This window comes from Tachypleus tridentatus, chromosome 9 (assembly GCF_004210375.1).
Source record: "Tachypleus tridentatus isolate NWPU-2018 chromosome 9, ASM421037v1, whole genome shotgun sequence".
NCBI lineage: Eukaryota > Metazoa > Arthropoda > Merostomata > Xiphosura > Limulidae > Tachypleus > Tachypleus tridentatus.
In genome coordinates, this window is record NC_134833.1 from 72,457,726 (window position 1) to 72,470,471 (window position 12,746).

General features: G+C 30.6%; 2 protein-coding genes across 2 annotated transcripts; one reads left to right on the plus strand and one right to left on the minus strand.

Moving 5' to 3' along the window:
* Positions 1 to 227: 227 nt before the first annotated feature.
* Positions 228 to 5,750, minus strand: LOC143225480 (uncharacterized). Its single transcript, XM_076454964.1, has 3 exons — positions 4,852 to 5,750; positions 3,432 to 3,580; positions 228 to 1,284 (listed from the first exon to the last, which is right to left on the minus strand). Exons 1-3 carry the CDS (start codon positions 5,493 to 5,495, stop codon positions 1,142 to 1,144), a joined length of 936 nt encoding a protein of 311 aa, XP_076311079.1. The 5' UTR covers positions 5,496 to 5,750; the 3' UTR covers positions 228 to 1,141.
* A 1,099-nt stretch (positions 5,751 to 6,849) lies between these two features.
* Positions 6,850 to 11,589, plus strand: LOC143225481 (uncharacterized). The gene is made up of 4 exons (XM_076454966.1): positions 6,850 to 7,020; positions 7,351 to 7,569; positions 9,064 to 9,190; positions 10,060 to 11,589. The coding sequence occupies exons 1-4, from the start codon at positions 7,003 to 7,005 to the stop codon at positions 10,431 to 10,433; spliced, it is 738 nt and encodes a 245-aa protein (XP_076311081.1). The 5' UTR covers positions 6,850 to 7,002; the 3' UTR covers positions 10,434 to 11,589.
* The last annotated feature ends 1,157 nt before the right edge of the window (positions 11,590 to 12,746 follow it).

The window sequence follows — 12,746 nt, forward strand, 5'->3', positions numbered from 1 at the left end:
TAGCATCCATGGAACAGACTGTTGTTTGATCAGTGTAAATGTTTTGTTCAAGTATATTAAAGTTTATTCTCTAATGAAAAGTTTTGTTCGTAAACTTTCTTGTTCTCTAGGTATTACACAACACGTGTATGTACAAATAACTTTGGGATATCCTACATTTCTTCAGGTAAAGTATAAAATATTTGTTTATTTTTTTACGAAAGTAAAAGACTTACTATTACTTCAAGACACGTGTTTATTAAAACAGATTCAAATAAAAGCAACATAAAAAACTTCACATGTGAACTAATCGAAAAATTTAAAAATTTTGAATGGTAAGTCACAAACACGAGAACATATTGAGGATGCATAACAGAAAATACAAGTGCATTGGAACGACAGACAATGATAATTAACAACCCTATTAATACAAATTATACCTGAAAGCCTTCTTTATTCTTAAACATAAATTAAATTCCTTGTATTATAACAACAATTTGTTTTAGAGTTTTTATTTTTAATCAAATGAAGATCAGACAATAAATGTATTCTCTATTTTAAAGTTATTCTTTGTTTTTATTTGTTACAATCGTATACCTGAATGTTTAAACGATGACTTGAACAAAATGTTCAGTGGCTTAAAATTATTTAGGAGATATGCATTATATGCCAAGCTATATGCGATAAACCCTTATATCATCTTTTGTTCTATAACATACTTCATTGTCCAAACTCTTCTACCAAAAATGGAGGTAATATTACCACATATCAAAATTTTAAGTAATTTTAATTATATTTATATAGTTTTATAAACTATTTGGAAATACAAACATATATCAAATGTGATGTACAAATGAACTTTTAACAATGAACTTATTTTGAAAACTAATGTAGATAATTAAATCTGGATACTAAAAATAATTTTTCACTGTTTGTGATTTAAAATAAAAAATGCTTAAAATGATAATCATTGGAGTACAAATCAATTAATGCAAATTGTTTCAGAATTTACTTAATTTGAAGAAAATGTAGAAACTTTGAAAAGATACAAGTTATCTTGGTTTAGAACATGTTAAACACTTTATCTACCGAAATTACTCGTACTTTAAACAAAAATGTAGCATAAGTTAATTCAGAAAGAAAAACTTTTTCGAACTTACATTTAACATTTTGAAAACTCTAAGAAAGCAATGTTTCTGTTAGCAAATTCTTTTGGAAAATTACATTTAGCAGAGCCTGCAAACATAGGATATGTTGTGTCTTTGAGCCAGCAGAGGTCTAGTTGGCCACAATACAGTGGGTTTTCTAAAGTACCAGAAAGACAAACAGTGTTTAGGAAGTGCAATAAAAAAACAAAAATAGAAACCGAGTTAACTGATTCATCTACCTAACGTTTCGTGACTTTTCTAAATAAACAATATATTTATAACTATAGAATTGACTGTGTAAAATAATATTTATTCTTAAGTACACAATTCAAGATATACACTACCAGAAAGCTTCAGAATCAATTATAAGTTTGAATTAAAACATTTTTACGTGAATAAGTGTTATATTTATAATTAAAGTAATTATAACTATGAACACATCAAGTGATATGACAAAGTGTCCATTAAATATAAACTAAGACGTTGATTCTTAACATTTGCTTCTAAATGAACTATTGTTGTTTTTTTCAAAACATGATACTCAAACAATCCGTGATGACGAGAAAACTCACTTGTAGAGAAAAATATATATGTAAAAACGGCTGGTGTGGGTTGAGAAAATTTTATGTAGAGAAGCGAACAACCTTTCGACCTTCTTCGTTCATCGTCAGGTTCACAAACTTTAGTTCACTGAAGAAGGTCGAAACGTTGTTCGCTCCTTTACATAAAATTTTCTCAATCCTTACCAGCCGTTTTTACCAGTATAATACTCAAACAGTGCAATTCAGAAGACTCATATACAAAGAAGATAGTGCTTCAACAAATAATTTGTCAGGAAATATAAATGTAAACCTATTATGTTATATGACATTAAACAATTGGAAAACAGTATTTTTAGGCTAGAAAGTAGAATTAATTTCTCTATATGATTACTAATAATGATCATGCATCAGTTTCAACTAATCTAACAAGGTTCGAGCATTTAGTTTTTCTCAGTTATTATTTATATTATCATCATCTAAGCCAGTTTAGAGATTATTGATTGTTTAATTTGGTACCTATGACTTCAAAATGTCAAACAGCTTTTCATCAAAGGTTTTTTTTCGTAAACAGTCGATTACAGAACTAATATGAATTAGAGAAAACGTTTAGTCAGAAACATCAACTGGCAAACTGGTAACTTATGTGAACTTAAACTAATTCTTTTCTGAAAATTCATTAAGTCATTTAAAAATGAAAGGTGAATTTTCTTGATATCATTTTAGTTCAGACATTTTGATACTAGTCTATTTATATATAACACTATTAGTTAAGTGTTCCAAGTTTCCATAAAGTATTTTTAACTTATATACTTGTAAGTCTTTTGGTTAGACAGAATACTTTTGTTATACTGCAATTTTGTATAATTCGGAAATTAGGCCTAAATATATATATAGAATGTATATTATTATTATGCATGATCAAATTATAAGGATTCTTATTTAGAGATTATTTAAATCAATTTACAAGTGTCAAAGAATGAGTAATACTTCAAATCCCATCACATACATATATAACCCAAATATTTCAGCGTAACATAAAGTGTCATATACTTAAGCATTTATACAAAATAACCTGATTTGATGTGTACTAAACACAAGTAGCATAGAAAATAATAAATACCAAATGCCTGAACACATATATATAAAGAAAAATCAAATGTCATTTACCTAAATATAAATATAAGAAAGCATAAAGTTACATTACTTAACCTCATACAGAAAGTTGCATGATTATAATTTACCTAACCAAAGTTAAGTAGCATTTCCAAAATATAAATGCAAAATGACATGAAATTTCAGGTGTCCAACCTGAATAAAATGCCAGTATCTTAAAAAATTGCTAATCATACTTTCAAGGTAATATAAAACGCCATTCACTTAAACACATATTCAGAGTGGCCCGAATCGTTCGCTGTAATCACATTTTTAAGACACCATGAAATGTTATTCACATGAATCACGTATACAAATTACTTTGACTTGTTCTCTCTAATTGCATTTTCAAGTTAACATTAAGTGCCGCTTACCTTAAAAAGTAAACAAAGAGTTGTAAATCGTTAGCTCTAATTATATTTTCAAGTTAACATGAAGCACCATTTGCTTAAAAACATAAAAATTGACAAGAGTCGTTAGCTCTAATCACATTTTGAAAGTAACATGAAACGTCACTCATTTAAACATATGTATAGAAAGTGAATGAAATATTATAACTTAGTTTATCCATAGTTTAGACATCCATAGTTTATCTGCGTATTACTCTTACCATGAAGCCACAAGTGTTGCACTGTCTTCCACACACCATGGAAAGTATTGAAGTCAAGTTTCGTTAGTTTGTTGTTGTCTAGATGAAGTGAAGACAGCTCTGGCATATTGTCAAATGAATTTGGTTGGATGGTTTTAATTTGATTGTGTCTGTTTTAGTTACAAAAAAGATTGAGCGCTTGTAAATTACTTGTAACTTTTAACTAAACTATGTGGTTAACTAGCACATCTATCAAAATAAACATTATGTAATTTTACTTCTTGAGTAATAACAACTCTAAGATATAGAAATCAGTTAACTTCACCAAGTTTCCTGCATTTTACTAGTCATAATATAGTAATTCAAGCAAACAAGTTTGAAATATACTTCATTGTTAAGAATATTTTCCATTTGTGTCCAGATATGACAAAAGCACTTGGCTGAACTTATGGGTGTCTTATAACTCTAAACAAGTTTAATTTGTCTCAGCTTATAATAATAAGGTGACGTGTACTTCTTTATTCAGAATAACATGTACAACGGCCTAAGTCTTATGATAAACATTATTTTTTCGCATGCATGTTAGATGAGGTATTTTACTTCTATTATTTTCTAATGTTTTCAATGCCATTACCACTTCATGTTGAAACTTTATTTTATTTCTACTGTATTTAGTCATCAAAATCTTTATCATCTTGAAGGTTCAGTCTTTTAGTATTCCACAAAATATAAGCATAAAACAGTTTACTTGTTAGACATTTAAAAATACTACCAGTTAGAACAATCTTTCACAAACATATAATGTATTTATGTTGTAAAATTTTTATTCCTATCTTCTGTTAAGTCTATCTTGATCAGATAGCATCTCAGATTCAGCAAATTACTCATCTAACGAGTTATTCGGCTGAGTCTTTTATAGCGAATGGAGAGTAGCATATCGAAATCAGCAAACTTTGCATCTAACGAATTATTCGATCCAAATTTTTGCTTTGGGTGAAATGTGTAGTTATCTAGTTAATGTTTTCAGTTACTATTTAACTCTAAGTTTTCACTATCGTTATAAGGATATAAGGATTTCATGTGTTTAATATAGAATCTTTTATACTTCAACTTAAGTGTTTAGAGCTAATAAGTGTTGACCTTGCTTTTAAAATATGGAAGCTTATTATCTATTAAGCTAGGAAAACAAACTCTTAACTAGAAGATAAGCATACTGCCACAACATCTTCTGTTGTGAAAATCTCATCAACTTCGATCATTATGCATAACGGTGTGGACTAAAAAATAAAAAGAAACAGAATTGTCATAAATAAATATAACAGGTAATATACGTTAGTTGTTTTAGATTTAATGAATAAGTTACAGATTATATCTTTACATTAGATTTAAGTAATATCACAAAATTTCGAAAGTGGAACTGAATTATAAAATGCGTACTTACGATAAATCCAGATCCCAGAGTTTGCTTTGTCCACTGAAGTAATACGGTTCGATTTTTTGTAGACTATTACCTTTTAATGAAATCATTCTGATATCTTTGAGATGCTTAAAAGCATTTTTGTCAATCCAGTGAACATCACAAATATGTAGGTCAATGACCATAATATTGGGAAAAACTTTCAGAAAGTGGTCTGAAATGTAAAATAATCCACTTTCAGAAACTCTGACCTTCTTTAAAGCAAGCAGTGGAGCTACGTATTCCCACATCCAAGAGAAAGCATCTTTCGCTTCGATAACTTCCAACTCTTCCAGCTGGTCTTCCAAACCAGCAAACGGGGATACTTCAGTATTTTCAGGATTAACAAGGATCTTGATCTTAGGTGACTCCAGGACCAATTTTCTAATTTGATTATCTGTAAATACTCCTCCAGGTAAAATTGGGTTGTCGTATCCCTTTAAATGAAGTTTTTCTACTTTAATACTTTTCAAGATCTTTGTCACAGAAGGCAGATCAAATCCAGGATTACATGTTACTATTAATGAAGAATCATTGGTACAAGTACATGTAAGGGAAGCTAATTCAGAGCATGGTAAACCCCAAGTATTTGGTAATCCGACTAGAACAAAAAGCAATAACAGTGTCATCACGTTTCTTGTATCACTGCTGCCTGCAAATTCAGTTTTAAAGATGAAATGTCTAAAACGTTTTAACTTAGTAATTAACCACCACAAAACCGAATTCAGTATTTAGTTTGGAGTGTTTGAAGCAAGAAACATAAAATATGTTTGTTTGTTTTTATAAAATTAACACATATATATATATACTATAGACTACCTGACAATATCAAGAAATGTACTTTACTATTACGGATAAATTATCAATCTAACAACGACGTTGGTTCTAAAGTAAATGCACAGCTTGATAAGAACGTTATTGTTACAACACATTCATTCGTTACTATGGTGACATTTGCTGTTTGTTTGTCTTTGATACAAGAAAGTATACACTACAGAACTGTCAAAAATATTTCAAAGGTCCCTCAACTCTTAAGATTGATAAAGTGTTTTATCAACTTGTAAAACTATTTATTAGTTTAATAAAGAAGATATTATATTGCCAATAGAAATCAATTTTTGTCAATGTTTTTAAATACGTGTAAACGTATCTGTTACCATCAAAGTTTAGAAGGCTTAAAAATATTTTAATATAAGGTCATGTTTATACAAATGTGAATGTACTTTCAAATCTCACACTTATGAGATACGTTTATACAAATATGCGTGTGCTTTTAATGTGTTTAGCGTGTGCTTTTAATGTGTTTAGCGTGTTCTCTTATATCAAAACCACATCGAGCTATATGTTGTGTCCACCGAGGTGAATCGAATCTCTGATTTTAGCATTGTAAATCCGTAGACTTACTGCTGTCCCAGAGGGCGACATCTGTGCTTTTAAATCCCAAACTTATGTGTTGCTTTTATACAAATATGGGCATGTTTTTAAATCCCAAACTTATGTGTTGCTTTTATACAAATATGAGCATGTTTTTAAATCCCAAACTTATGAAAAAATGCAACAGGTATGTATCAAGAGAGAGCCAACATCGCCCCAAAATAAAAGTTTTGTTCCGAAAGTAATATTTATGACAATATTTGATTTTAAAAAAATGTGCCTTACTGTTTTCTCGGTTAGATGGCATGTTTCCGTGTGTGTGTGTGTACTGACACAATTTTGAGCTAAAATTGAAAGCTTTCTAGTTGTCTGCCTGTCCTTTAGTTATTTTCCGTGGATAAAAATCTAATTATCTCCACAGGGTGTTATTTCAATCGGACAAAATTGTTTTCAAATATTTATAAATCTCCTTGACATCGGGAATTTCTTCATCATACAGTAACAATGGTTTTGTTCTACGTTAGCACCATCTGGTATCTCTCTCAAGGTTCCAGGTATGACCAAAACAGTCGGACTCTTTACTTAATCACTTCAGATCTCAGTAGGTATCTACTCTGTGTTTACCCACCACTTCAGTCAATTAAATGCTTTTAACGAACCACTCAAAGACTTTCAAATGAGGTCATAGGCCTATAAAAACAGCAACATTTAGTAGGATTTGAGCTACGAACGTTGTCTTGGAAACCAGTTGTTTATAAAATAATGACTCAAAATAAGCAGGTAAGGAAATTTGTCATAATCAGTTTTGATAGTAGATTGATTTTTATTGATAATTTACGCAATTTTCTTTTATAAATAAACCCCTTTTTAGTACAAACTAGCAGAACCGCTTAAAGTTTTGAAGATATATATATACTTTTTAAATCATAAAGTAAATAACTTTAGAGATTCCTAACACAAGTGTTGTACCCTAAGTTTAATTTCAGGATCAAGGAAAAAGACAAAAATAGAATGTTTGTTAAGAAGTTTGTTTTGTATTTGTCCGTCTTGATTCTTTGCTATGAATCTACTGACGATGTTTACATCGAAAGTATATTTTTCAAATTGCAGGGTGATTGGAAAACTTTAGGGTTAGAGCTATTGGGACATGGACTTCATGTCTTGAACTTTCGACATTGTCTGGCTCCTTGTCTAAGAATACACTCTTGTTCTGGAATTGGCTATCATATCACAAATAATGGTCACAACTGCTCTCTCTTCGCTGGAATTCCAAGGATTCTATCAAAAATTCCTGATGAAAAAATCACGGGGAATGTTTGGGTGAAACCTGTGAGTGCATGTCTTCATAGCTTACGTGTTCATTTCCCAATGTTTATGTATATATGTGCCACATAATCTACATGAGTTTAACTGCCTCAATACCTCTAAATATATCGTACGTCTAAGCTAGTACATATTAAATGAGTTACTTCTCTACGTTTATGTATTTTGTCTCTTTCACTAATTTAAGTAATCGTACACATAACTAAAAAACACAAAACAAATCTAAGATGGTTAAAACCCACTTTATATACTGCTAACTTGGTCAGTGTAAATTAAAACAAAAGATAGAGTTATTATTCGAAGAAAACAGGCAATTACTCTTATGGTGAAGGAATAGATTGGAATGCAGCATTTTCAATGTAAAAGAAGGCAGGAAGCATCAGGCAAATAATACGCTAATTGAAATTACACCTCAAAATATAATTAAAGGTAAGAATTATTGGTTTTTTTTACCGATATAACTGATACATATGTACCTGAACATCAGTAATAAGAAGATATAAGCAAGTAGCAATAACGATATATGTGGGTCAACGTTAGTCATTGGACAAGTATATCGATTAAAAAGAAGTGAATATATGACACGTGTGAGTTTACTAGGGTATCAGTTGGTTAATAAACATGTATGAAATTACTACACAAAATCCCATTTTCAAATACTCCAAACGAAAATGAAGTAAAAATAATTTATCGTCTCTAGTGAATAAACATTTAAGAGAAAGCATTTTTCGCTCTGAAAATGTAAAATAATACACTTTCACCCAGCTTATTTTTAGCTGGTTGTTTAATAAGCGTTTCAGGAAGTTACCAGGAAGACCATGTGTCTCCAAACATATAATAAACTAATGGGTAAATGTTTTGCTAAAATTATAGCAGCGTAACGCACAGCTGTTCTCCAAAAAACATTCTAAAATGCTTGCATTTTGGACAATAGCTTATAGCAGATAAAAGATAAATCTGAAATATTGTACTTATATCTTTCTGCTTTAGTAGCAGTAACGGACTAATTACTAAGTGTGAAATATGTTAAAACTGTAACTGAGAATGATATTTACAATTACATTTTCTCAAATAATTTTCTTGTTCCGCTAGCTTAGGATATTTACTCTGTGTGTACTTCACTTCTAGATGTATTTGTTGAAATAACAGTGCATATCAGATATTAGTATATTTATATAGGTATTTTAATACAGATATACCACAACTTGGTGAACATTATATCGCTTTTACTGGGATAAAATACACACTGAGACGTGTGTCTCATCTGTTTAGAGTGTCAATCGATGTTTAAGGCAAACATTTAAGCGACTAATATTTAAAATTATTTGTTTTCCTTTTCCAATTTAATGAATATTTTATAAAATACAGACAGTTATTTGTGTGTTGCCAAAAAAAAATAGCATTTCGTAGTAAATTGACGTATATGCATAACGTAAATCCAGCGATACAAGGAATGTTTTTATGAATTGCAATATATTGCATATATCTTCTTTTATATAGGTCACATGCAAAGACAATTTTTGCCAAAATGGCGGTACTTGTCAAAACATTAAACTATCAACGAGCAGCTACATAGCTTACAAGTGCATTTGCCCATGGTTTGTTACAGGACATGAATGTGAAACCCGTAAGTTGTTTTTGTTTCATAACTCCCAATCTTTGGTCGTACGTTTCGTTTATATGCATAGTTTTACACTATTTATGTATCAAAGAAAATGTTAAGATACATCAACTATGTTGCGAAATTTATTACTGAGGTTTACTTATCTTTCCAGTGTTGCAGCATTCAATATTTTATCTTTAAGCAAATAAAATCCCTTTTTTCCTTAAGCTATAATTTGTATTTTTAGCTTAAAAATCCATAAATCAAACATTAGTTTAAACCCTTACTTTCAGACAAAACATCCGGGTAATATCCGATAGTCTTTCAATATAAAATCGGCCTTGCGTGGCCAGGTAATTAAGGCATTTGACTCGTCATCTGAGTCTCACGGGTTCGAATTCCCATCGTATCAAACATGCTCGCCCTTTCAACCGTAGGGGCGTTATAATATGACGGTCAATCCCACTATCCGTTGGTAAAAGAATAGTCCAAGAGTTGGCGGTGGGTGGTGATGACTTCCTTCTAGTCTTATATTGATAAATTAGGGACAGCAAGTACGGAAAGCCTTCCTGTATCTTTGCACGAAATTCAAATAAAAAATTGTTATTAATCTTTTTTGTTTCTAGTGACTCTTTAACTGGCCCTACTTTGTTTTGTTTTAAAAAGTAATATCAGTATTTTATTACTTTTTAATGTAAAGATTATACCTTTTACTGAACTCTATTTAGTGTATCTAATACAAAAAGCTGGGCTTAAAGAAAAAATTCCCTTATTTTTAATAGATTGACACATTTATTTTGATAGTAATTCTGGTACACTTTTTCAGATATGTTTAGGTTATTTACTAAGTATTGTGTTTATGGAATACTTTTCATGTTTATTAATTTCATTAGTGCTTCCTGCTCATCAGTTTTGTAATAACTCTATCTACTGGGTAAATAAAGACACGCCTCGTTACGATGACGCAATAACGTCTTGTCAGAAGAAAAACGCAAGAGTAGCTTTGGTGACGAAGAACGAGATCCATGAATGCCTCAAATCCTTATTAACTGAAACGATTACGGACTTAGAATCTTACTTTGGTTTCTATATTAGCAACAGCAGCCCTTCTAAATGGCTCAGCGAACTGATACCTTGGGCTGCTTCACAACCAAGTGACAACGATGAATGTATTGTAATGTGGGTTAGTAACAATCTAGATTGGGACGACACTTCTTGCACTTATACTGAATTGAAAAAAGGAGTAATCTGTGAAATTAATGTCTGAAAAGCAAACAAAACGATGCGTTTAAAATATTCGGTATTACAGAAAACAACTGCACCAGTAACAATATATATATTAATACGTGTATACGCAGAGTGTTTTGCTTTTACACATTTTGTGCAACTGAAAGAAGTAACTCGTTAGAATGAGTTCTAATGGTCTTTGTCTGAAGCTGTAATAAATTAAGTTAATATATAGTATATAATAATACAGGGGACATGATTAGCGAAGTTTATATCAAAAATGGGGGGTAAGGTGATTAGACTCTTTCAGTGAATCAAATAAAACAACGTAAATGTTGAAACCACCAAGACAACGTTAATTAACTTCCTAGGGTAAATTACAGTCATGGTGGAAATAACCAAAGTTATTCATTTTTAATAGTTGAAGTATCTTAATAAAAATATGATAAGGTGTAGATAATCAAAATAAGATAATATAATTTCAGCTGGATTTTACGAAGTATATGAAAATGTATTGCAAACAATTCAAGAAGTTCCATAAAAACGGGTATTAGCAAAACAGTGTAAGTAAGAAGTATATGTGGAACATGAAGTAACCGATAATGGAAGTTAGGATGGTTGTAGCCAAGCTTAGTAAGATGACGATCTTGTGTACACAACCACAGTAGCTGGGGTTAGCACCTGTTGTATCCAAAATGAACTAAAATAACAGAGAAATTAGCAAGTTAATCCACTATAAATCTTGAAGTAATTTAAATCTTCAGTGAGGCTTGCCAAGACAAGCTGCTTTATGATAAGGAATAAGATCAGGGGAAAATTTTCATTATACTTTTATTGATTGAAGCTGTTATTAAAGTATTATATATACCATTTTACCTTGGCTCGTCTATTTTTATGATTAAATATGGTACTGAATAAGATTTTTTAGGGATAATTATTTTTATTCTTTACTATACTATAGAATCAAACGTAAGATAAAATAAATTCGTAAAACGACCGAATGACTAAGAATTAAGAATATAGTTTTTTCAGCTTACAAAACTAAATTCTTCAGCATCACTTGCAACATTTCATCTTCTCTTTGTGTTTCTGTTGCACATAAGAATTACACTTTTCTTTCATTGTAGTTGAATAGAACCAGCGTTTGTACATTTAGAAAGCAAGTGTTGTAAATCCATCAATAAATATCTGTCGCATTTTTGTCTCAGTGTCATTTATATTGGATAGGCCCGGCATGGCCAAGCGTGTTAAGGCATGCGACTCGTAATCTGAGGGTCGTGGGTTCGCATCCCTGTCGCGCCAAACGTGCTCGCCATTTCAGCCGTGGGGAAGTTATAATGTGACGATCAATCCCACTGTTCGTTGATAAAAGAGTAACCCAAGAGTTGGCGGTGGGTGGTGATGACTAGCTGCCTTTCCTCTAGTCTTACACTGCTAAATTAGGAACAGCTAGCGCAGATAGCCCTCGAGTAGCTTTGTGCGAAACTTCAAAACCAGCAAACAAATTATATTGGATAAAAGTGATTAAGCTTTAAAAATTTTCCTTTAAGAATCTGTTGACAAAAATTGATACTACATTTAACAAACACTTGTTATAAAATATAAGTATTAACAATATCGCTTAAAAGAACATTAGTTTTATGTACAACTCTTTTTTAAAGTACCACCACAGTATTATATCAAGAAGAAGAATTATCGCGTATCATAGACATTGCAAGAAGAAAGTGATTTCTAAAAATTACCAGAGAACAATAATTAAAAAACTATCACAAGTTGTAGATGTTGCGAGGAAAAAATTGACTTCTAAGAATAACCATGCAATTTTTCATTGTAAAGTTTATGATAAGATAATCACAAATAGAATACATTGTTTGAAAGAGTTGAAAAGTGCTAGTCCTAAAATTAAAATGTTTTAAATAAATAAATGACTCCAATTTAACAGGATCTTTCACCAGTTATAAGTTTTCTTCCTTAATTATTAGCTTGTAGGTCCTTTCAGTAGCCCATCATTACATCAAAGGCTAGATTCGCACCTAATGATGATTTCAAGAGCTTGTAATTGCATTAGCTTTTAAAAACTTGTTGTATTTTGTAAAGTGTAATAATTTATTTCGAACGAGTCTCCGATTTATTATGCTACGTACATTACGTATTACTATTTCAAATAACCGGAAGTTTTAATTTAAATTTAGAAATTAATTAACTATTAATATGTATCAAATTTATGGTATTTGCCGACAGGATTGATACACAGAATTTTCTTTTTTAATACAAATATATTTCGATATACACAAAAATAATACGATTTGTAATAACGCTTAATACTAATAGTTATCATAAATAATGATCTATA